Genomic DNA, 27,293 nt, shown 5'->3' on the forward strand with positions numbered 1-27,293 from the left:
TGCTTTTGTTTGTGTGTTGTTTGAGTTTGTGTTGACTTTCTTCTCACAATCACCTCTCTGACATCTCTCCTCCCCCCCCCCACAACCCTCACTCCTCTGACATCACCTCCCACCACCCTCACCCCCTCTGACATCACCCCCCCCCCCCTCCACCACCCCACACCTCCAAGATGTCTGAGCGTGCAAGATCACCCCACCCCCCCACTGAAACCGTCTTGGGCCAAAACATCGATTATACCTGAAGTTTGAAGAACAACATTTTATTCCCACGATCTAATCCTCGGGGTCAGCTGGTGCCTTCCAAGATCTAGTTGAGTCAGGTGGAACTTGTGCTTGAGACTTTGTCCTTCGTGGTGTGGGTGAGTACTCACCCACTCACCTGTTGGGTGAGTGGGTGAATAAGTCAGTGTGACCCCCCCCCCACCCGCGACCCTTATATGACTGACAAGTAATGGTTCACATGTGAGAACCAGTAACACTTTCGTTTAAGAAACACACATAAGGATCTTTCTTCTCGTGGACACATAGTATTCTCCCAGTGGAGAGAGACATTCTCCTAGAGTACACACTCCCACTCCCTAGGTGAGTGCCTACACCCACACTCGGACACATGGCGGATTGGGACAGGCACACATGACGGACAGGCGGGACCAAAGAGCCAGAGCTCAACCCCCGCAAGCACAAATAGCTAAGTATAGGCTAACCAAAGTACAAAAGACGCATCATCAAACATTTACAAACTAATAAATTGTCTCCACAATCACACACAAATAAGTTGGTCATATTTTGCCTTTTATGGGACGGTTCGCCTTATATTAAAAGTATGCTGAGTTATATCCATATAAACACAAGGTGGATAAGCCCTTAGCTTCTGCGACGGTCGTGTAGAGAATCTGTGTTTGCTTTTTAACCTGCTGTTATGTTTGGGTTAGTGTATCCGGGAAGGGAGAGAGAGAGAGAGAGAGAGAGAGAGAGAGAGAGAGAGAGAGAGAGAGAGAGAGAATAGAGCAAGAGAGAGAGAGAGAGAGAGAGAGAGAGAGAGAGAGAGAGAGAGAGAGAGAGAGAGAGAGAGAGAGAGAGAGAATAGAGCAAGAGAGAGAGAGAGAGAGCAAGAGAGAGAGAGAGAGAGAGAGAGAATAGAGCAAGAGAGAGCGAGAGAGAGGAGAGCAAGAGAGAGAGAGAGAGAGAATAGAGCAAGAGAGAGCGAGAGAGAGGAGAGCAAGAAAGAGAGAGAGAAGAGCAGCAAGAGAAATGAGAGCAAGAGAGAGAGAGAGAGAGAGAGAGAATAGAGCAAGAGAGAGCGAGAGAGAGGAGAGCAAGAGAGAGAGAGAGAAGAGCAGCAAGAGAAATGAGAGCAAGAGAGAGAGAGAGAAAAGAGCAAGAGAGAGAGAGAGAGAGAGAAGAGCAAGAGAGAGAGAGAGAGCAAGAGGAAGAGAGTTTGTAATCATTACTCTGATAATTATCCTTCAAAATGCAGCTTCTTATTGATTTCCTAAATAATTAATTAATTTATTATTTCATATCTTTAAAATGTACAGCCTAATGTTGGTAAATTGATACGAAAACACAATTTATTCCACTTCAGAGAAAGTGTTAATGTTTTATCTGCAGCTGAACAGTCCAAATGAGGTGATGCAATTAGTCTATTACAGAAGAATAGCTGGAATCGCAAAATAAAATTCGTTTACATACTGAAAATAATAAATTATTAACTGACTCACAACATGGCTCACAAGGGACTAGGTCGAATCAAAACAAATATATATATTACTCCCATCTTTTTCAGTAACTTTTCAAGTAGTTGACAATACAAAACAAAAAATAATATGCCTCGATGTTAGCAAAGCTTTTGAAAGGCGGACTCGTGGTAGTGAGGGAAGGAGCTATAAGCTGTACAGGACCATTAGCTGGTCCGCAGATCTGGTCCGCAGACCTGGTCCGCAGACCTGCAAGCTTGGATTCCAGACCTTGAAGCCTCGTCAACAGTAATGGAAACCTCGTCTAGAGGACTGGAAGCTTCGTCTAGAGGACTGGAAGCTTCGTCTAGAGAACTGGAAGCTTCGTCTAGAGAACTGGAAGCTTCGTCTAGAGGACTGGAAGCTTTGTCTAGAGAACTGGAAGCTTCGTCTAGAGAACTGGAAGCTTCGTCTAGAGAAGCCTGCTCTGCAGGACTGCAGGACTGGAAGCCTGCTCTGCAGCCATGGTAAAGCCGGATTTCCAGGCGTGGGATGACGTGGTGTGAAGTGGGATGGGATTATGGCGCGCGGCCTGACGTGTGCGGAATTAAGACCCCGATGTGTCTGGGTCTCCTCCTCCTTTAGGAGCCCCGGAGCCCTCCGGCTTCTGGTCTACTTTCCCTTGTGCACTTTTAAAAGACCTTAAAAAGGCTTCTTTCAAGTCGTCAAGTGTGGGACGCCCTGAAGGGGGCCCGCGGGCCTTATTAATTGTGGCCTTCAGCTGGCCCCTTGGACGGTGGCCAGCGATGGTCAGCACAAACCTGGCTGAAGAAGCCACAGAGTACACGTCTGAGGCCACAGATGGTCCTCGCCAAGAGTACATCTCCGGTGCCTTGAACAACGACTTTTTGCGATTCTTAGGCCGCTTCTTGGGCATTCTGAAGATGGGAGGCTTCTCGCCGATCCTTCTCGCTTTGCCGAAGTCAACAACGACGACTTCGATGTCGTCTTTGTTGTCGTCGTAGTCCACTAAGACGTTCCACGGGTGAAGATCGTTATGCAGAAACCCGCGGCTGTGAATGCCTGCAACAATATTGCAGAATTCAATTATTGCGCGCAAAAGTTGAGCAACGGGAACGTCATCCTGGGCCATGTCATATAGGGTAGTTTTGGCATGACGGGTCATGACAATGCCCAGCGGGCAGCTGTTCAGAGACAAGCCCCTGGGCACGCCTGGTAGGCCTACCAGCGCGGTCATGACTGCAAACTCTCTTACCGTGGTGTTTACAAACGACTTGTTGGTCCGTACACACTGCTTGAAGCAGAGTGGAGGAAATCCAGGCCGGGTGAATCCAAATATCCTCCCATAGGCTCCTCTGCCTAGGACCTCCATATCCTTTAGGTCTTCTTCGCTGACGGGAATGATATCCTGGGATATCCAAGCTTGGTCTCCAGTACCGGAACTAAGGTCTGGAGGCAAAGAGGCCCAGATGCGAGCCACACAGTACTCAAGGACTGTTTCAAGTCCTTGAGAGAAAAACTCAAGTTTCACTCCCGACGGAGACTCGTGGTCAGCGCCGATCAGAATCGTCAACAGGACCTTGACGGAGATCAGAAAACTCGCTGCCGTCAGAACCTTGTTCTCCTCCTCCCTGGAGAACATTGATACAGAAGACTTTAGTACTGAAAGCCAGGTCCGTAACGACCAGACTAGGCCAGAGTTGTTCTTCCGCATGCAGGTAGCATGGTAACCGTCTCTCTGGAGTCTGGTCCGAAGACCCCATAACAAGCCAGGTCTGTTCTCCTGCCTTGAGTGCTCAGGTATGAGGGACTTGACTCCCGGGAGCCTGTTCCACAACCACCATGCCACACCAGGCTTGTTCTCTGGCTTGGAGCTCCTCAGCACCGGGGGCCTGACTCTCTGGAGCCTGTTCATCAACCACCAGAACAGACCAGGCTTGATCTCTTGCTTGGAGTTCCTCAGCACCATGGACCTGACTCCCTGGAGCCAGGCCATCAACCACCAGAACAGACCAGGCTTGATCTCTTGCTTGGAGGTCCTCAGCATCGGGAACCTGACTCCCTGGAGCCTGTTCATCAACCACCAGAACAGACCAGGCTTGTTCTCGTGCTTGGAGTTCCTCATTACCAAGGACCTGACTCCCTGAAGCCAGGCCACCAGCCACCAGACCACACCAGACCTGTTCTTCTTCGAGTTCCCCAACATATGGGACCTGACTCCCTGAAGGCAGGTCACCAGCCACCAGACCACACCAGACCTCTTCTTCTTGGAGTTCCTCAGCACCAGTGACTTGACTCCCTGAAGCCTGGTCATGAACCACCAGAACATACCAGACCTGCTCTGCTTGGAGTTCCCCACCACCATGGACCTGGCTCCCTGAAGCCAGGTCATGAGCCACCAGATCAGGCCGGACCTGTTATTCTTGGAGTTTCTCTGCTCCATGGACCAGGCTCCACGGAGCCTAGTCCATAACCAGCTGACCGGACCAGACTTGGGGGTCGACATACTCATAGCATGACCCAGTGAGAGTGCAAAAATGCTTTCCAGTACCATTTTGAACAAGAAGAAAACTGGGACATCCTTTAAAAGTCATTGTTAGGTCTTGGGGTAATAATTACACAAAGGAGATTGTCATGCCACACACACCTGTCTTTATGCCACACATCTGTCATTATGCCACACACACCTGTCATCATATCCATCACCTGTCATCGTGGATGGATGGGTCTAATTGATAGAAGTGGTAGTTAGGAGTTGGTGATAGTAGTGGTGGATAGCCGCTATTGATTGTAGTAATAAATGATTGTTAGTGATAGAGGTGGATGGTTGTCATAGTATTTATATATTATTTATGCCTGCAGAATCGAGCTGTTAGCTCCTGGGCCCCGACTTTCTAACTGTCGATTGTCTAATGTACTAACCCACCCTTCCCCCCCCGATCAATTTTCCTGAATCTAATCCACAACATATTTCTCTTACACATACACACATACCCCCCTAGATGCAGCCCGTAGCAGCTGTCTAACTCCCCGGTACCCATTGCTGGGTGAACAGACGCATCAGGTGAAAGAAACTCATCATTTTTTATTATCTCCGACGGGAATCAAACCCGTTGTTAGTGATCATCTGATCATCATAAATCATCTAACGACCACTTCATCAATAATTTCTTCTGTGGAGTCAAGATTCTAAGTTTATCTGACAGTTGAGCTTCAGTTGAGCTTCCAGACACAACCCGTTCTCGCACTTTCGTATAGTCAATATTGACTTATTAAATACGTGCATATGTGACATACTAATTTATTGTGAATATTTGAGTTTACCTTGAAAAGCTTCATAGAAAACACCGACCTTACCTAATCATCTTAGTATGTTAAGATAAGATCTTATTGCTTCGTAATTACAATTATTACTAAACCTATTATAGGTATAGGTTAAGTAATAATTGTAATTACGAAGCAATAAGAATCTTAACATACTTAGAAGGTTAGGTAAGGTCGGTGTTTTCTATGAAGCTTTTCAAGGTAAACTAAAATATTCACAATAAATTAGAATGTCACATATGCACGTTTTTAATAAGTCAATATTGACAGTAAGAAAGTGCGAGAACGGGTTGCCAGACAAGGAGGCATTATGCAGATGACGGCTAATTGTTTTACACGATATAAATAATGTATGACAGATTCAGTCTGCTGTTAGTTTAGGCGCTTTGATCGTCGCTATGTTTATGAGTACTTACCTAAAATTGACTACCTTACTCTGAATACCCTACACCGGCTACCCAAAACTGAGTACTCTAGATTGACTACCTAACACTGAATAACCTACACTAACTATCTAACACTGAATACTCAATACTGACTACCAGTAAAACTAAATGAGTTATTGAAATTGAAATTGAAATAAGTTTATTGAGGTAAAATACACACAAAGGGATGAGGTAGCTCAAGCTATTCTCACCCCGTTCAGTACATCGTGTTAATATATACATAGACACACATCACAAATAAACATATTGCCAAACATTCTGAGAGGTAAATATATACATTTCCTCCTTCACAAGGAGTATGTTATCAGACGTACACACAAAAAATGAGTTATTGGTGAACATCTTCATGTGAGTAGTTTAGTTTACCCATTTATTGGTACTGTTATCTGAAGTGATTTAGCATGTCTTGATTTATTGTCCAAAAACATGTTTTTGATATATTAGTAATAAATATTTATTGATTTATTGTTGAGAGTATTTAAATGAATGTATAAGTTTGGTCAAGGGTATATTTCACTTCAAGGAAAAAAAGGACATTAGTGACTTAATGTGTTAACGATAAGTTTGTTGAAAGGATATAAATGGCCTGTTTAAGCCATTTCAGGTTGATTCCATGAAGGTAGTGCAGTTTAAACGTGGGGTAATCATTTACAGGTGTTGAAAAGAATCAACTTGGGTTTTTTGGGAGAGGTTAGCTGAGCACTACAGCAGAGAAAGGAACTCAACGCATTAGGGCTGACTGAGGTGACATATGATATCAGGTGAATCAATGTGGATATCTGTTGACCAGACCACACACTAGAAATTGAAGGGACGACGACGTTTCGGTCCGTCCTGGACCATTCTCAAGTCGATTGTGATGAGGAGGTAGGGACAGGCATTAAAACGTCGTCGTCCCTTCAATTTCTAGTGTGTGGTCTGGTCAACATACTTCAGCCACGTTATTGTGACTCATCGCCTGCAATGTGGATATCTCTACAGGAAATGTTAAATTTACTCGAAAAGTGAGAGACCCTTAAGCCGGTGACCCTTGTAATGCTACTGGCACGGGTGAACTGCCAGTCAGGGTTTAGTATTTGTTATTGTTGAGGAATAGGACCCATTGGGGGGTGTCTTGAGCCTCAGAGGACTGGAGGTGATCTAGTTCGAATCCTTTAACTAGTCCCTGAAGGACAACATGACCATTACATAAGAACATAAGAACAAAGGTAACTGCAGAAGGCCCATTGGCCAATACGAGGCAGCGCCTATTTATAACCACCCAATCCCACTCATATACATGTCCAACCCAAATACATGTCCATCGACTCACTCCCTGCACCTCACATTTCCAAACAGGGATTCCCTATCAGTCAGGTCCATCTCTGCATCCCCCCCCCCCTTCCCCCGCCAACAATTACATCTGTTGAGTTATAATTGAAGACATCTTGGCGTTGGAATCCTGCGTCGACTCTGACCTCAGTGCTGTGAGGGGAGACAACGTTGCAAGAAATAATATCAATGGGTCAATAGTCTTCACTGCTATCTGAGATGTCCGCACTGGACATTACTGCCTCGTTCTCCGAGTTACGTGGACGCGTCGTAGCAACATATCTGTAGTTTTGCATGTGTTGCAAAGGAGATGTTTGATGGGTAAACTGTCACATTTTCTTGTCTAGGGGGATCAGATATTTTTTGTTATTCAGGGCGACTTGTTATGTAGCGTGTCTTGAGTTGTAGATTGGTAGAGAGAGAAAGAGAGAGAGAGAAAGAGAGAGAGAAAGAGAGAGAGAGAAAGAGAGAGAGAGAAAGAGAGAGAGAGAAAGAGAGAGAGAGAAAGAGAGAGAGAGAAAGAGAGATTATTGAAGGATAAATGGAGCGAGAACGGGGGGGGGGGGGTAAGGGGGTAAGGGGTTATGGCTTAGTCGTGAGAGCAAGCGAGCGTTCAGAGATTAATTGCTCAGAGATTAATTGGGGAAATGGGGGATAATGAGTTGCCTCATTGGAGAGAGTTATTGGTATGAGTGAGGCGATCGGTCACTAATCCCCGAGCAAGTTGCAGGGAAATGATGGTTGAGTCATCAAAGAGATGAGCTAGAGTCAGTTGAAGAGTGAGTCGTGTTACAGAGGACTGAGATAAAGGATGAATAACGTCTAAAATGAATGAATGAATGAATGAGTAATCTCGATTGGACCCACCGTCAGCCAGTTCACTTTAGAATTAATAAGGGATAAGTAAAACACGTAAATAATATTAATAAAATATTCAAAACACTAATTCAAAATATTAATACAATAGTAAAAATAATAAAATCAAGTATTATACCAATAATGATAATCAAAATTACATTAAAAAGCAGCGCTGTAAGATAACCAACATTTGCACAACTCTTGACAGGATTATTTAATAGAAACATTAATTGAATAGGTACATATTTATCGTAGATAAAAATAAGTTATCCTGATCTAATTTGTATGACTAATCCCTGAAGCACAATGTTATCAGTGGCGTTGTAAGGAAGTCCTCGAGGCTCGTCAAGATGGCCCCGAGGGAGAATCAGCAGTCGATAACCCGAATTTTTATCTTCTTGGTGAATTTTAGAATGAGGAAAAATCTTAAGATAGTCTACGGTATCTTGTCATCACATTTCACTTAATAAGCTGCAGCACAGAGGCCCTTGAAGGCATGTGTTCACTCTGTGATCCCTCTCAGCCACATGTATATTCTCAGCCACATGTGTATTCTCAGCCACATGTGTATTCTCAGCCACATGTGTATTCTCAGCCACATGTATATTCTCAGCCACATGTATATTCTCAGCCACATGTATATTCTCAGCCACATGTGTATTCTCAGCCACATGTGTATTCTCAGCCACATGTATATTCTCAGCCACATGTATATTCTCAGCCACATGTGTATTCTCAGCCACTAATTGTCAGGTGAACCCCACATATATATCCACAGGTAGGTGTACCAATAGGGCCGTTCAGAGCCAGGGGCCAGATTCACGAAAGCACTTACGCAAGAACTTACGAACGTGTACATCTTTCCTCAATCTTTGACGGCTTTGGTTACATTTATTAAACAGTTTACAAGCATGAAAACTTGTCAATCAACTGTTGTTATTGTTATAAACAGCCTCCTGGTGCTTCGGAGCTCATTAACTGTTTAGTAATTGCAAACAAAGTCGCCAAAGATTGAGAAAAGATGTACAGGTTCGTAAGTGCTTTCGTGAATCTGGCCCCAGGTGTATCAACAGGGTTATTTAGAGTCATTTGTACTAAGAGGATAGAGATGGCGTGATGAGAGAGTAAGAGAGACAGAGAAAGAGAGAGAGAGAGAGAGAAAGAGAGAGAGAGAAAGAGAGAGAGAGAGAGAAAGAGAGAGAGAGAGAGAAAGAGAGAGAGAAAGAGAGAGAAAGAGAGAGAGAAAGAGGGCCATAACACAGCCCCTTACCCCAGTGATATAGTGACCAGGGGGGGGGGAAGAGAAGGTACACACCACTGCCACAACTCAGCCAATATTGACCAGGCCGCAGTCAACACTCGCACTCCCAGTCTCTTATCTCACACAGGCAAACCCGTAAAAAAAAAAAATTCCGGTCTAAAAATAGTGAAAAATGAAATGAAAATGAGAGAGCATAAAAAAGACGCTTATATCTTTTATTAGCAAAACTGTGAACAAGTGAAATTTTTTAGAACATTTTTTTTTTTCAAATCTAATTTAACGTAATTAGAGAAGATAAATTGAATCGCAAATTGCCAGTTAACTCCCTGATACAGCAAGCATTAACTGACAGCCAAGGTTGTCAGCTCTCTCAACCTAGAGTGCCAGAGCTGATGTCAACACACAGTGTCTGTCTAGAGTGCCAGTTCGCATCGTTAGACTAGAGTGCCAGCTGACACTGTCAGCAAACATGCTCACACAATAAGACATGTTCACACAGTCTTAAAATAACTTCATATTTCCCCTACAAAACAGCCACAGTTTCCCCCACCAACTGTGGGTGACGAGGACGGTGCACAATGTTAATATAATAAAATGCTCAGGTCCTGAGCGTCATAATATCACGGAGGCGTTCTGTAATGGGCTCAAGACGGCCATATGTTTGCCTCCGTGTCGGGAATTACCGCAAGAAAACTTTCTTAATTGGATTATTCCGCTACGAACTGTTGACTGAGGCTCCGAGACGGGCATCTCTCTCTCTGGCGAACTGTCGCTGACTCACGCAATGTGTGTAATGACTATATATATATATATATATATATATATATATATATATATATATATATATATATATATATATATATATATATATATATATATATATATATATATATATATATATATATATATATAAGACAGGTACTATAAGATAAGTGAACATAATGATGAATGCGATGTGAAAGTGAAAAAGATTATAATAGCATAATGATGTGGAAGTTCTTCTGAGAAGAACAAGTTCTTTAAAACGTGTGATAATGTGTAAGTTCTTTTGAGAAGAAACATATTTTTAAGCCAAGCTGGAAATCTAACATTTCCTCGTTCACTTAAATAAGCAAAGCTGAAATAAGAGCCGAATTAAAGTAAATATTGACTCAGCAAATTGACTGCTTTGTGCAAAATAATTTTTTTGTAAAGTGACCCCCAAAAAATGATTTAATGAATTAACAGTATCAAAGAACTGGATAATTGGTCTATATGTAGGTAAATATAGTTAGATATTTATATATGTTTTTTTCCCGTATGTATATGAATTTCAGAGTGAAGTCATCTACGTGTATGTATTCTTTATGCATGAGTATTCTTTTATGCAACCATTTTCGAAACCAATATATTTCTCCATAGCTTGGGGACTTTATAATACAAGGTTATAAAGTCTCCTTATCTGCCTCTTAAGATTTCCATCTTCCTTCTTGCCTTACTTAATGCCCTTGTTATCATTTGTCTCCCTCGTCTCATCACAATCGACTTGATCATGATCCAAGACGGACCGAAATGTCGTGTCGTTTCTTCAATTTCAAGAGTATCGTTTGATCAACAATCCATGGTTATTATTGTCATAAAGAACGTCAAAATGCCTCAGGAGTTTAACATTGGCAAACAAAGCCGCCATTATTTAACAGAGATGTACAGGTTTCAAAAGTGGTTGTATTTTTTAGATGAATCCTCACCCTTGACTGTTGGGGCACTAGTTTGGATAAGAAAGATGGGCTCAGACATAACAAACAAATTTGCTTCTTGGACTAAATTCGTCCTTCTCAGAGACAGATACGACAGAGGCTTCACACACACACACACACACACACACACACACACACACACACACACACACACACACACACACACACACTCCTCTCAGAAAAACACATGTCATAGGCCAGATAACGAAGTAAAAACCATTTTCCGCAGGGCTCGAGCAGGAGGAAAGGCAATTGCTTACAAAGTTGGTGCTTGCGGTAGAGACCTCAAAAGAGACAAACATGAAAAGGAGAACAGTCCTTCTCCTTTAATGTTTAATGATAATGAGTATTTAGGGAAAAGTAATGACATACAAAATGGGTTACAAGCAGAATGTTGTATTTATACAAGATTATACATACATACAATATTTATACAGGTAAATAATGCAACTAAGCATCTAATTGCTCCAGACTTTCGCTTGAAATGTTGCAATTACCGCTGTCCAGGTGTAACTATGGCAATTAGGTGCTGAGTGCTGGGAGGCCTGGTCGAGGACCGGGCCGCGGGGATGCTAAGCCCCGAAATCATCTCAAGATCATCTCAAGACAGATTAGAGCTCAACAGATGCCGTCTCAATCGGATAAAATTACCTTCATGAAGATGTTATTGCAAGTTTTGATTTATTTGCACAAAATGTATTAAGAGGAATTTTTTCTCCATCCTCTGACACCAAGATAATTTTTAAACAAGTTTTTCGTATGTGACATTGTCATTGATTATAAACTAGAAAATGCAATTTCAAAATTACAGGAATCTTGAACCCTCGAGAATGTATTTCAAAAGATTCAAGCTGCATTTTCATCTCAACTCTAAAAACTCTGTCTTTAACTCTACAAAGTTAAAGACAATTTAAACAATAAATTCATCAATTATATTTCACATGATAAGTATCATAATTTAAGCAATTCAACTTAATGTTCAAGATTAATAGAGTTGATATATGATTCATATGATTCCTCTAGCAGTTATCTAGTATTTCAACTTCTAGTATAGCAAATTTCTTTGTTATTTTCGAAATATCTCAGTGGTTACAACCCCCTACAATATAATTACATGATTGTTATTAATATTCTAGTTCACACTGACAATCATCCTACAGCCTCCATACTATATCTTGAAAATTGATGTCTTCAACCCATATATATACACAAAGATACACGAAGCACTTAGGTGAATATACACCTATTATACTCTAGTCTTAGACTAACGTATATACTTTCTAGCTGGTCATGAAGCTATTTCGGAGGCCTTATTAATGAATTGGTATTATATAAAATCGCGTGGAATGCCCCCCCCCCATATGTTTCCTCGTATATTTGCAAGTATACCAGACATATATTTGTATGCCAGCATACCAGCATATATTTGTCTGCAAGCATACAGACATATACCAGACATATATTTGTATGCCAGCATACCAGCATATATTTGTCTGCAAGCATACAGACATATACCAGACATATATTTGTATGCCAGCATACCAGCATATATTTGTCTGCAAGCATACAGACATATACCAGACATATATTTGTATGCCAGCATACCAGCATATATTTGTCTGCAAGCATACAGACATATACCAGACATATATTTGTATGCCAGCATACCAGCATATATTTGTCTGCAAGCATACAGACATATACCAGACATATATATTTGTATGCAAGCATACCAGCATATATTTACAAGCATATTTAAGGTTCATTGATCACTGGGTTTTATAAAATTATACACAAGTGACCGTCATACATCCGGGATTGTTTCAACTACCTTGTTTCTAGTTCAATATTCACTCTATTCCACAATCTTCTCTCTCATATGAGCCTCTACTCTCCTCTCTTTCTACCTCAACTCCTATATATTCCCCCCAACAACTCCTCCTTCTTCATTTCTAACATAAATTTCAGCTCAGGTTCTTCTTTGACCCCAATCTTAACCTCAATCATAAATTTTCCCGCTCATCTTCACCTCATTTAAGCCACTGTGACCTTATTTTCTCACCATCTTTCACAGTGTATGTTGTGAATGGTGGTGGACCTTGTGTGGTGAGGGTAGGGGTGATTATATCAAACCCACACACCTGATGACACCCCTACACCCACACACACCTGACGACACCCAACACACACATCTGACGATACCCAACCCACACACCTGACGACACCCAACCCACACACATCTGACGACACCCAACTCCCACACATCTGACGACACCCACCCCACACACCTGACGACACCCTACACCCACACACCTGGAAGTAAAGGCAGCGCCAACGTTTCTGTCCGTCTCGGACCATTATCAAGGAATATAATAGATTCGAACTCGGGTCAGAAAAGAAAGGACACAGGTTTCTCGTACTTTTGAGATCCGAGTTCGACTCTCCGATGGCCCAAGCGAATGAAGAGTTATTGCCCACGGGGTTGTAGATAACAAGTGTCGTAGATACGATAACCTATGATAACACAGGTTATCATATATTCGAAGTCACGAGAACACACATCATTTTTGACAATTCAGAGCTCGATAAGCTGTAGCGGTAAATTTAACACCTGCGTTCGCAATTGACATTTGTTTTAACAAATTGTTTTAATAAATTGTTTTAACAAATTGTTTTAACAAATGGGAATATTTATTTTGACCTGAGTGCTGAGAGGGTTAATTTTACCATTAAAAACTCCCGACACACACAAATACTAAATAATTTTAAGCCTCTCGAAAATCTATATGTCCACAGTTTTAGTAAAGCTTTTTATTAACATTGTCACATGGATATTTTTTTTCGGGGTGGGGGGGGGGGGAGTAGATTAGTTTTAGTGTTTATTTATGGAGGAAAAGTATTAAAAAATATGAACAGAATATTAAGAACGTTTATCATAAAGAAAACAAGGATTAGCCCATATGAAGCAGCTGCTTCTATTCTTAAGGGGATAACCTTTGGACATATATACACTAGAGCAACCTTGGGGAACATTTAAAGCTATTCTTTTTTGTGTACTGGAACAACATCTGCCTTATTAAATAGGGAGAGGAAAATTCCTAGAGCCTGGTAGAGTTGGTAGAGGCATGTGAGAGGTAGAGCCAAGAGGTCAGCACACCTGTGTGACCTTGATGACCTTATCCAGCCCCTCCCCCCCCCCCCCCCACACCCACGTCGACAGTCTTAATATAATGACCTTCAACCTGGTGAACAGCCACTTCAGTCATCTTCGGTGCAAGTGCTTGGAACAAGATGCGGAGGTTGTCGGTCAGGATCCTTCACTTGCATCTTGGCATCTAGATGGTTTGCCTTCTCCTGATTGTTGCAAGTCGCAACAGTTCTATTCTCTCGGGTTTGAGGCGGGATTGTGTCCTCAGGTGATTATCTCTGAAGATCTTTAACCAGAATTTAGATCCAGCTTTTCTAATGTACATTTTCTCCTTGCTTCTCATTCTCCCATCTGGTACCCACTTTGGATATTTTTAATTTCACAGGATCGTCCATGAATGTTATTGTTGAGTTGAGCGGTGCTATTTAGATCTCTTACTTGCCTTGTTTGGGCACCAGGTGCTGCTCCGTAACGATAAGTTCTCTCTGTGTCTGTGTCTCTCTGTCTCTCTCTCTCTGTCTCTGTCTCTGTCTGTCTCTGTCTGTCTCTGTCTCTCTCTCTCTCTCTCTTTCTCTCTCTCTCTCTCTCTCTCTCTCTCTTTCTCTCTCTCTCTCTCTCTCTCTCTCTCTCCAGTTAGGGGATAAGTGCACAAAGAGGCAGAGAGGCTGTGTGTCCAGATTCCAAGTGCTCGAAAGAGGCTTTTATCATCCTGAAAATGGCCTTGAAGTATCAGGTAAATGTCCTAATTAAAGCCAATTATTATGTAGAACAAATGCACTATAAAAGAGCTGTTCACAGAGTGTTCAAGGTTTAATTTCAGCCAAACTGCATACCAGGAACTCTAAGGTTAAAGTATTCTCCAATTTTTTTCAAACTCACGAAAAAAAATTTTTCCACCTGAGTATGTTGGACTGAATGGCCCTACGAAAACAGAGAGAGAAAGAGAGAGAGAGAGAGAGAGAGAGAGAGAGAGAGATTGCTTATCGCTCCCGGGATGGCAGCTGATGGCTAACAGTAATCGCATGATAGTTACTTAGCTCTTAAATTTTGCTTAATCCTTATGAATAAAATCATGAACTCAGCTTCTAAGTGAGTTTCTAAGGTCAGACCTCAGATGAGGTGATAGTAGCTAAGAGCTTTTAGTTTCTCTAGAAACATCATAGACCGTTCTATTGAACTCTAGACTAAAACATTTGTGAATGTGTTTGAGTGTGTGTGTTTGAGTGTGTGTGTGTGTGTGTGTGTGTGTGTGTGTGTGTGTGTGTGTGTGTGTGTGTGTGTGTGTGTGTGTGTGTGTGTGTGTGTGTTCAGACCTAGTTACACGTTGCGTGAGTCAGCGACAGTTCGCGAGAGAGAGAGATGCCCGTCTCGGAGCCTCAGTCAACAGTTCGTAGCGGAATAATCCAATTAAGAAAGTTTTCTTGCGGTAATTCCCGACACGGAGGCAAACATATGGCCGTCTTGAGCCCATTACAGAACGCCTCCGTGATATTATGACGCTCAGGACCTGAGCATATTATTATATTAACATTGTGCACCGTCCTCGTCACCCACAGTTGGTGGGGGAAACTGTGGCTGTTTTGTAGGGGAAATATGAAGTTATTTTGAGGAGCTATGAAGACACACACACACACACACACACACACACACACACACACACACACACACACACACACACACACACACACACACACAAGGTAAGAGAGTATTGGCACAATGTGCAATGAAAGGAGAAATTAGAAGGGAAGACATTACAAGAAATGATAGTTCTTATCATACCATCGATAAGGTAAAACATATGAGAGATCAAATTAATATAACGTAATGTCCCGTTTTCTGTTTTGGGTCCTCTGGTAGGTTAGGAGTGGACACTTTAAATTGCCCGTTTTCTTGACCTTGGGAATCCTTAGGAGGACGGGCTACATAAGAACCAATAGTTTAATCAATAGACACAGTCAAATAACTAAAACGAAGAAATTATCCGGCAAATGGCTTCTAGATTTCAACACCAGTAAGTGTAAGATGATGTAAATGTGAGCAGATCAAAAGCACAATACACGACTAAGGGGAACTACTTCTTTATAACAAGTTGAGAACAATATGTGGGAGTAGACACTACATCAAACCTATCTTCAGAAGGCACAAATATACAGGATAACATCAGAACAATTCTCTACACTAGCAAAAGTCAGGATAATGTTCACTAACGATATCCTGACATTAGCTGACTAGCGGAGAAAGAGGAGCATGCCCCAAGAGCTAATGCTCAACCCAGCAGGCACAAATAGGTACGCTAAAGTAAGTGACACGAGCCTAAAGAACTCTGCTAAGTATCGCTGAAACATTTTCATATATGAATATATATATTTATTTCAGACGTAGAGAGCCAGGTGTATGTACCCGGATGACAGCTCCAGCTGAGGGCTTCACATTAATTCCCGCCACCTGGCACTGTGGTCTGACACTCTGTCAGCATCTCCCCTGGCACTGTGAGCTGGCACTGTGGTCTGACACTCTGTCAGCATCTCTCCTGGCACTGTGAGCTGGCACTGTGGTCTGACACTCTGGCATCATCTCCCCTGGCACTGTGAGCTGGCACTGTGGTCTGACACTCTGTCAGCATCTCCCCTGGCACTGTGAGCTGGCACTGTGGTCTGACACTCTGTCAGCATCTCTCCTGGCACTGTGAGCTGGCACTGTGGTCTGACACTCTGTCAGCATCTCTCCTGGCACTGTGAGCTGGCACTGTGGTCTGACACTCTGTCAGCATCTCCCCTGGCACTGTGAGCTGGCACTGTGGTCTGACACTCTGTCAGCATCTCCCCTGGCACTGTGAGCTGGCACTGTGGTCTGACACTCTGTCAGCATCTCCCCTGGCACTGTGAGCTGGCACTGTGGTCTGACACTCTGTCAGCATCTCTCCTGGCACTGTGAGCTGGCACTGTGGTCTGACACTCTGTCAGCATCTCTCCTGGCACTGTGAGCTGGCACTGTGGTCTGACACTCTGTCAGCATCTCCCCTGGCACTGTGAGCTGGCACTGTGGTCTGACACTCTGTCAGCATCTCCCCTGGCACTGTGAGCTGGCACTGTGGTCTGACACTCTGTCAGCATCTCTCCTGGCACTGTGAGCTGGCACTGTGGTCTGACACTCTGTCAGCATCTCTCCTGGCACTGTGAGCTGGCACTGTGGTCTGACACTCTGTCAGCATCTCCCCTGGCACTGTGAGCTGGCACTGTGGTCTGACACTCTGTCAGCATCTCCTATGGCACTGTGAGCTGGCACTGTGGTCTGACACTCTGTCAGCATCTCCCCTGGCACTGTGAGCTGGCACAGTGTGACACAGTGTCAGGGAGAGACCTGACACTGTAAGCGAATTCAGTTGGTTGTTGATAAGTGCTATTGCTTAAGCTGACTCTTGCTGACTCTCCAGCTTGACACTGATAGATAACTGGGCTGTCAGTCTAGTCTGACAGTCTAGGATGCACCTCTGGGCGTAGATGTGGAGTGATAGACTTCGCTGACAGTACACTGGACTGACAGTACACTAGACTGACAGTACACTAGACTGACAGTACACTAGACTGACAGTACACTAGACTGACAGTACACTAGACTGACAGTACACTAGACTGACAGTACACTGGACTGACAGTACACTAGACTGACAGTACACTGGACTGACAGTACACTAGACTGACAGTACACTAGACTGACAGTACACTAGACTGACAGTACACTAGACTGACAGTACACTGGACTGACAGTACACTGGACTGACAGTACACTGGACTGACAGTACACTAGACTGACAGTACACTGGACTGACAGTACACTGGGCTGACAGTACACTGGACTGACAGTACACTGGACTGACAGTACACTAGACTGACAGTACACTGGACTGACAGTACACTAGACTGACAGTACACTAGACTGACAGTACACTGGACTGACAGTACACTGGGCTGACAGTACACTGGACTGACAGTACACTAGACTGACAGTACACTGGACTGACAGTACACTGGACTGACAGTACACTAGACTGACAGTACACTGGACTGACAGTACACTGGACTGACAGTACACTAGACTGACAGTACACTAGACTGACAGTACACTGGACTGACAGTACACTGGACTGACAGTACACTGGACTGACAGTACACTGGACTGACAGTACACTAGACTGACAGCACACTAGACTGACAGTACACTAGGCTGACAGTACACTGGACTGACAGTACACTAGACTGACAGGGAGACATTCATGAGTGACTGTATTGGGTGTCAGTCTGGCCGGGTAGTCTATGCTGACAGTCTTGGCAAACAGTCAAGGATAACAGTGAGGGCAGAAAGTCTGGGCAGACAGTCTGGGCAGACAGTCTGGGCAGAAAGTCTGGGCAGAAAGTCTGGGCAGACAGTCTGGGCAGAAAGTCTGGGCAGAAAGTCTGGGCAGAAAGTCTGGGCAACTTCAGAGAAATATATTAAAAGTTCATCACTATCGCGTCTAGTATTCCCGGAAGAAAACGCTTATAACGTATTACAGTAAAAATGTTGGCAAGAATATTTTCAAAAGTTTTTCATTATCTTCAGGAAAATTTTATGTGTTCATATTTTGTTTATAAAAGATATCAGCATTCTTTTCTTAAATGTTTTCTTGTTAGTTTTATATTTTTCTATATTTTCAGGATATTATTATATATTTTTTTTTTACGGGTTTGCCTGTGTGAGATAAGAGACTAGGAGTGTGTTGACCGCGGCCTGGGTCAATATTGGCTGAGTTGTGTGTATCTTCCCTTCCTCCCCCTGGTCACTATATCACTGGGGTAAGATGCTGTGTCATGACCCTCTCTCTCTCTCTCACTCTCTCTCTCTCTCTCTCTCTCTCTCTCTCTCTCTCTCTCTCTCTCTCTCTCTCTCTCTCTCTCTCTCTCTCTCTCTCTCTCGCTCTCTCGCTCTCTCTCTCTCTCTCTCTCGCTCTCTCGCTCTCTCTCTCTCTCTCTCTCTCTCTCTCTCTCTCTCTCTCTCTCTCTCTCTCTCTCTCTCTCTCTCTCTCTCTCTCTCTCTCTCTCTCTCTCTCTCTCTCCTTGCTACCAACGGAACACTTCCTCACAGGGAAGCGTTCTCCCACAACTACTCACTCTCACACCGTATTCAACACCGTACTCTCACACTGTATTCTCACACTGTACTCTCACACTGTACTCTCACACTGTACTCTCACACTGTACTCTCACAACTTACCCCAGACATCATACCTCAGTATACTGTGATCTTCCAAACTCTCTCTCTCTCTCCCTTACAAAATTCTCGCTTCAATACACCAGTAAAAATATTGTTTTGTTCATAGTGGTAGACTATTAATGTGTGTGGCCAGGTGCGTGTATACATGGCCTTAGGGAGAGTGTGTGTATGAGAGTGTATGGCCTAGTGTGTATACATGCCAATGCCTGGCCTGGAGTGCATGACTGTAGGCAGAGTGTATATATGCAAACCTTTGACTTGTTGAATATACATGACTTTACGGTATATGTATATACATGGCCTTGTGGGTACACCTGCCTGTGAGTGACAAAAGATACTCCACTTGACTGTTCGTGATCCGAAATGGCAGAAAGTGGTTTATACGGTATAAACAATCTGTGAATAACAGAGTTATTAGAGCACACTAAGTAGAATGTGATAACCATATACCGAAGACTTTATTCCTGCAAGACGAATAAATTACTTTATTCACTCTTGTGTTCATGATGATATCCTCAAAATGCATCCGGAGTCTGCCAGTGCAGACTGCTTATCACATGCCTCTGTATGACTAACCATCCTGTGTGATGGGGATTTTTTTAGCACCACGTAGCTAGCTTTTTGACACATTGTTCTCCCCTTCATATAGTCAAGGGCAGCTGTACAAATGAAGATGTATCTAAATGTGTGAATAATAATAATAAAAAACTAAGTTGAATTAGATCTGGGGTATCGCCCTGGACCCTTCGGACCTGCCGAAATTAGGTCCATCATACCGGCAGATAAGAAGATGCAGTTTGAAGAATTAACCTCAAATTGCAGCTTCCCACCCGTGCAACATATGCCATGAGGTTCCCACCTGTGCAACATATGCCATGAGGTTCCCACCTGTGCAACATATGCCATGAGGTTCCCACCTGTGCAACATATGCCATGAGGTTCCCACCTGTGCAACATATGCCATGAGGTTCCCACCTGTGCAACATATGCCATGAGGTTCCCACCTGTGCAACATATGCCATGAGGTTCCCACCTGTGCAACATATGCCATGAGGTTCCCACCTGTGCAACATATGCCATGAGGCTCCCACCTGTGCAACATATGTCATGAGGCTCCCACCTGTGCAACATATGCCATGAGGCTCTCACCTGTGCAACATATGTCATGAGGCTCCCACCTGTGCAACATATGCCATGAGGTTCCCACCTGTGCAACACGTCCCATGATATAAGGAATTTCGTCAAGCCGGGAAGCCAGTCGGACGAAAAGCACCTAATTTCTCAAACAGTTATCCAACCACTATTCCTCTCGGTTCAACCACCACTCTTAACGAACACAGTTCCCACTCACCACCAGTAGCAACCAGCATCCTGCCTCACCATAACTACCACCATAACAGCCACTACCACCCCACACACCACAACCACCACCATCACGCCTCGATGGGGCCAAAACACCGGATAATTGCTTCAAGTTCCACAGTCAACAGCAGATGTGTACCGATGGACCTGACAGGCAGCTCTAATGTGACTGTTGCAGCACTGTTTGGTACTGTTAGTGACTGCTACTCACTGTTAGTGACTGTTAGGGACTGTTAGTGGTTAGTCTCCAGGGGGGGGGGGTCACAAGATACTGTTGGCTGCGTCCCGATTATGTGTGTGTGTGTATGTGTGTGTGTGTGTGTGTGTGTGTGTGTGTGTGTGTGTGTGTGTGTGTGTGTGTGTATGTGTGTGTGTGTGTGTGTGTGTGTGTGTGTGTGTGTGTGTGTGTGTGTGTGTGTGTGTGTGTGTGTGTGTGTCAAGTTGCTTCATATGTATATACATGGATGTCTATAGATGAATCCTGTATAGCCTTCACATGTATACACTCAAATACCCGTATACATATTTCCCTGTTATGTGTATCTTCCAGGGTAGTTTTATGTTGGTAGATAAAGCTTGGTCCACCAGGCTGTTGCTTGGAGCGGCCCGCAGGCCCACATATCCACCACAGCCTGGTTGGTCCGGCTGTGTGTATTGACTACCGAACTCGTAGGTATTGACTATTAGGATGGTGGAAAGGAAACGGATAGAGAGAAAGGGAGGAAAGTGGGAATAGAAAAAAATAGAAAATGCTTAAAAAAAATATTGAAAATGTAGGAATTTTAGAAGATAAGGAATGAAAAAGGGACAACAAGCAAAACATAGTGAATGATAATAAGGGAAATAAAAGCATAAGACGAAGAGGAAAAAGCAGGAAAATAAATGGTGAGAAGGATTACATATTCCTTTGAATAACAACAGGTAAACAGAGACGCAGAAGGAATGTTTAAGTGAAAAAGATGTACAAATATAGACAGACCGAGACAGAGAATATATAGAAGCGAAAAAGGGACTGACAGATGACTAATTAATAATTGGACTGGAGAGAGAGAGGGTGGAGAAGGAGTGGGAGTAACGCAGCTGAGGAAGAATGGAACACGACAGGATGATATACGAATTGAGAGAGAGAGAGAGAGAGAGAGAGAGAGAGAGAGAGAGAGAGAGAGAGAGAGAGAGAGAGAGAGAGAGAGAGAGAGAGAGAGAGAGAGAGACTGTGACTTTACACTACACATGCACTCACAACACTCACACCACACACGCACTCACCACACTCACACTACACACGCACTCACCACCCTCACACCACACACGCACTCACCACCCTCACACTACACACGCACTCACCACACTCACACCACACACGCACTCACCACACTCACACTACACACGCACTCACCACCCTCACACTACACACGCACTCACCACCCTCACACTACACACGCACTCACCACCCTCACACTACACACGCACTCACCACCCTCACACCACACACGCACTCACCACCCTCACACCACACACGCACTCACCACCCTCACACCACACACGCACTCACCACACTCACACCACACACGCACTCACCACCCTCACACCACACACTCACTCACCACACTCACACCACACACGCACTCACCACACTCACACCACACACGCACTCACCACCCTCACACTACACACGCACTCACCACACTCACACTACACATGTACTCACCACCCAAGGCACCACAACACTATGAAAGTTTCAAACATTTCCTCAAGTATTGTGGTGTTCCTAATTGGGGAGTTTTGCCTCCATAGGCTGTAAAGTAATTAGTTCGTCTCCATCATGTGGGCATCGTTGATATTTATGAGCTGAAGCAATTATGCGGTTCGTGGTTACCACTGTGGCTAATTACTGCAGGTGTGCCTTGCTTCCTCATACCTGTTGTGGCTCCTGGTGTGTGAGTATTGAGGGGGCATACAAGAAGTATACGTGTATATTTGTCTGTCTGTATGTTTATATATGTTATTTTGAGATGATTTCGGGGCTTTTTAGTGTCCCCGCGGCCCGGTCCTCGACCAGGCCTCCACCCCCCAGGAAGCAGCCCGTGACAGCTGACTAACACCCAGGTACCTATTTTACTGCTAGGTAACAGGGGCATAGGGTGAAAGAAACTTTGCCCATTGTTTATGTGTTTATGTGTCTGACTATGTGTTTATGTGTCTGTGTGTGTGTGTTCGTTAACTACACACATACACACAGTCTAATTGTTAACTACAGTCACCCGCTTACATCCACGCTCTGTCAATCATCCATGTCACCCGCTTACATCCACGCTCTGTCAATCATCCATGTCACCCGCTTACATCCACGCTCTGTCAATCATCCATGTCACCCGCTTACATCCATGCTCTGTCAATCATCCATGTCACCCGCTTACATCCATGCTCTGTCAATCATCCATGTCACCCGCTTACATCCACACTCTGTCAATCATCCATGTCACCCGCTTACATCCACGCTCTGTCAATCATCCATGTCACCCGCTTACATCCATGCTCTGTCAATCATCCATGTCACCCGCTTACATCCACACTCTGTCAATCATCCATGTCACCCGCTTACATCCACGGTCTGTCAATCATCCATGTCACTCGCTTACATCCACGCTCTGTCAATCATCCATGTCACCCGCTTACATCCACACTCTGTCAATCATCCATGTCACCCGCTTACATCAACGCTCTGTCAATCATCCATGTCACCCGCTTACATCAACGCTCTGTCAATCATCCATGTCACCCGCTTACATCAACGCTCTGTCAATCATCCATGTCACCCGCTTACATCCATGCTCTGTCAATCAATTGTAGTCGTTGCTTTCAATATCAATTATACTTAGTGGGTCTTCCGTATACTATTTTTGTTGAAGTCACATTGCTTATGTTGTTGCAATCTAAGTGTGTTGTAAAAATGGTCTCCCTTTGTCTCCTCGTCATTATTATCATTGTTATCCACCATCCACTCGTTTATCCTTATCTTCTTATTCCTCTTTGTCTCTATATCTTAGTTCTGGTTTATCTCTTTATCCAGTTTATCCTAATATTCATTCTCCTTCCACCTCATTTCCCAGTCGTGTCTACACATATATTATACTCTTAAGATCCATTATAATCCCCTAGAGTTCTCTCCCGGAGGAAGATGCATTAATGTAGGAAGGAACACGGACTTCTTCCTCTCAAGGCTCCGGCGATGTCTTCAACATATCTTACCTCTCGACCCAGACTTACAGGCTGGCAGTTTACATATTGTAATTCTCGTCCCCAAACTTAGCAGGGAGTTCAACTCGTATATATCTCCCGTGCTGCATTACAGCTGGGTCTCGTTAAATAATTCTTGACGCTGGCCGGTGGTTCAGATATTCCCATTTTGCGTTTCGAAGAGGTTGGAGATGAACTCCTCTGCCTCATAATCACAACTTATTTCGTGTTGGCTCATATTGTTCTGCCGAGAAACTTTGGCATTTTTTTTTATACAGATATGATGACATTTTAGGTCTTATATCTCTCTCTCGTCACGCTGTGGTCTCAACCCAACTTTGCAGGGGGAATGGTCTGGGGTACACGACCGACATTGGCTGGTTGGGTTCGGCTTGAGGTTAATACTTTAAGAAATATTATCATTTATAGAGACCCCCCTCACCCCTCCGCCCATGCGGTGTTCGTGGAGCCAGGTGTGAAATATGTCGTGTGATTCCCATAGGTTTTAGTCCTTAGTATTAATATATTTTCTTAGACCTTTCAGACCAGTTGGCATGAGGTACCTGGAGCTTTGCAATTACTTTATTCACTCTCGTATTCTTGAAGATATCCTCACAGTATACCCAAAATTTGCCAGTGCAGGCTATTAAACACATGGCTCTGTATGACTAACCATCGTGCGAGATGGGGACTTGTATTACCACTGCTACCTTATTCAATCTTGTGTTGTTGATATCCTCAAAATGCATCCGGAGTCTGCCAGTGCAGACCGCTTATCACATGCCTCTGTATGACTAACCATCCTGTGTGATGGGGATTTTTTAGCATCACCTAGTTAGCTTTTTTGACACACTGTACTCCACTTCATATAGTCTAGGGTAGCTGCACTAATGCAGATGTACCTAATATGTTAATAAAAAAAAAAAAATTCTGAGATACTCGAAGAGTTGTTTCAATGCTTCTTTAAACAATTTCTGAATGATTGTGAGAGGGGGGAAGAAGGCAGAGGGGAATGAGATTAGTGGATGAAGAGGCGGAGAATGAAAGAAAGGGAGAATGGGGTTCCAATGATAGAGGAAAGGGGAGAAGGAGTGAAAATAAGAGAGGAGACATGGATGTGTGTGTGTCCGTGTGTGTGTGTGTCCGTGTGTGTGTGTGTCCGTGTGTGTGTGTGTCCGTGTGTGTGTGTGTCCGTGTGTGTGTATACTCACTTATTTCTGCTGCGGGAGTTGAGTTCTGGCTCTTTGGTCCCGCCTCTCAACTGTCAATCAACCGGTGTACAGATTCCTGAGCCTACTGGGCTCTATCATATCTACACTTGAAACTGTGTATGGAGTCAGCCTCCACCACATCACTGCCTAATGCATTACATCCGTTAACTACTCTGACACTGAAAAAGTTCCTTCTAACGTCTCTGTGGCTCATGTGGGTACTCAGTTTCCACCTGTGTCCCCTTGTTCACGTACCACCAGTGTTGAATAGTTTATCCTTGTTTACCCGGTCGATTCCTCTGAGGATTTTGTAGGTTGTGATCATGTCTCCCCTTACTCTTCTGTCTTCTAGTGTCGTAAGGTGTATTTCCCGCAGTCTTTCCTCGTAACTCATACCTTTTAGTTCTGGGACTAGTCTAGTAGCATATCTTTGAACTTTTTCCAGCTTCGTCTTGTGCTTGACAAGGTACGGGCTCTATGCTGGGGCCGCATACTCCAGGATTGGTCTTACATATGTGGTGTACAAGATTCTGAACGATTCCTTACACAGGTTCCTGAAGGCTGTTCTGATGTTAACCAGCCTCGAATATGCCGCAGACATAATTCTTTTTATGTGGGCTTCAGGAAACAGGTTTGGTGTGATATCAACTCCTAAATCTTTCTCTCTGTCCCTTTTATTAAGTACTTCATCTCCTAATCTGTATCCTGTGTCTGGCCCCCTGTTTCCACCACCTAGTTCCATAACTTTGCATTTACTCGGGTTGAACGTTAACAGCCATTTGTTGGACCATTCATTCATTCTGTCTAGGTCATCTTGTAGCCTCCTACTATCATCCTCTGTTTCAATCCTCCTCATAATTTTTGCATCATCAGCAAACATTGAGAGAAACGAGTCTATACCCTCTGGGAGATCATTTACATATATCAGAAACAGTATAGGTCCAAGGACTGACCCCTGCGAGACTCCACTTGTGACGTCTCGCCAATCTGAGACCTCACCCCTCACACTGACTCGTTGTTTCCTGTTACTTAGGTACTCCTTTATCCAACGGAGTACCTTCCCTTTCACTCCAGCCTGCATCTCCAACTTTCGCACTAGCCTCTTGTGTGGCACTGTATCAAAGGCTTTCTGACAATCCAAAAATATGCAGTCTGCCCACCCTTCTCTTTCTTGCCTTATTTTTGTTGCCTGGTCGTAAAATTCAAGTAACCCTGTGAGGCAGGACTTGCCATCCCTGAATCCATGTTGGTGCTGTGTTACAAAGTTCTTTCGCTCCAGATGCTCCATTAGCTTTCTTCGCACAATCTTCTCCATCAGCTTGCATGGTATGCAGGTTAGGGACACTGGCCTGTAGTTCAGTGCCTCCTGTCTATCCCCATTCTTGTATATCGGGACTACGTTAGCTGCTTTCCAAATTTCTGGCAGTTCCCCTGTTGCCAGTGATTTGTTATACACTATGGAGAGTGGCAGGCACAGTTCCTCTGCTCCTTCTGTGTGTGTGTGTGTGTGTGTGTGTCCGTGCGTGTGTGTGTGTGTGTGTCCGTGCGTGTGTGTGTGTGTGTCCGTGCGTGTGTGTGTGTGTGTCCGTGCGTGTGTGTGTGTGTGTGTGTCCGTGCGTGTGTGTCCGAGTGTGTAGGTGTAATCAATCACCATTCACTGTAATATGAAAGACTCTCAAACATTTTCCAACCAGGATTTAATTCAGTAACAATACAGTTGAAATGCGCTTGACACGGCTTCATCAAGATCCCTGAAAGGTCAACACTAAGCTGTCTTTAGAGAAGCTGTCAAGCTGGAAATCGATGCAATACCTTATTATTTATGAGTTCAAATTGTGTTTGCGATTATTGAATAAGATTTAACACATGTGGGTACAGGAACAGACTCCTGTTAACTCCTGTTAACTCCTGTTAACTCCTGTTAACAGACTGCGAGCTTTCTTCCCTTCCCATAGCTTATGGTAAGACTTAACTCCTCCTAGTTTCCCCTGGAAGACGATCCACCAATCGTTTAACAACCAGGTGCCCAATCACTGCTGGGTGAACAGAGGCGTACAGTTAAGGATTGGTGTATAATAAATCCTTCCCGGCCAGGATTCGAAACCAGGCCAAATCGCTCGCTAAGCGCAGGGCGAGTGTTTTACCACTGCGCCATAGGGACTATTGTTCAGACGAGTGACTTAAAATTATCATGCAGGTAATACGTCTTGTTTAAATGTTTAATTAACATTTAATGTTAAAAATGTTAGTTTAAATGTTTAATTAAAAGGTTTACTCTAATGTGTACATTCACTTGTGCCAGATTCAGCCAAACCTGCTCTGAAACTTGTAGTATATTAAAATTATAATAAATTGTGGGAATGAGTAGTTGAGTTTTTGAAGCCTAACAAAAGTCAACAATAATTTAACTCTAAAGGTCTTCCCTGTAATGTTTTAATTGAGGCCAATTTAG

The 27,293-nt window shown here is 43.7% G+C and overlaps 1 protein-coding gene across 1 annotated transcript in view; it reads left to right on the forward strand.

The window, feature by feature from the left end:
* Positions 1-13,863: 13,863 nt before the first annotated feature.
* Positions 13,864-27,293, forward strand: part of LOC138371557 (trichohyalin-like) — a 47,316-nt gene continuing 33,886 nt past the window's right edge. The window contains exon 1 of the mRNA XM_069336440.1: positions 13,864-14,049. Coding sequence (XP_069192541.1) covers positions 13,864-14,049 — 186 coding nt within the window. The remainder of the gene's footprint in view (positions 14,050-27,293) is intronic.

This window comes from Procambarus clarkii, chromosome 36 (genome assembly GCF_040958095.1).
Source record: "Procambarus clarkii isolate CNS0578487 chromosome 36, FALCON_Pclarkii_2.0, whole genome shotgun sequence".
Classification (NCBI taxonomy): Eukaryota; Metazoa; Arthropoda; class Malacostraca; order Decapoda; family Cambaridae; genus Procambarus; species Procambarus clarkii.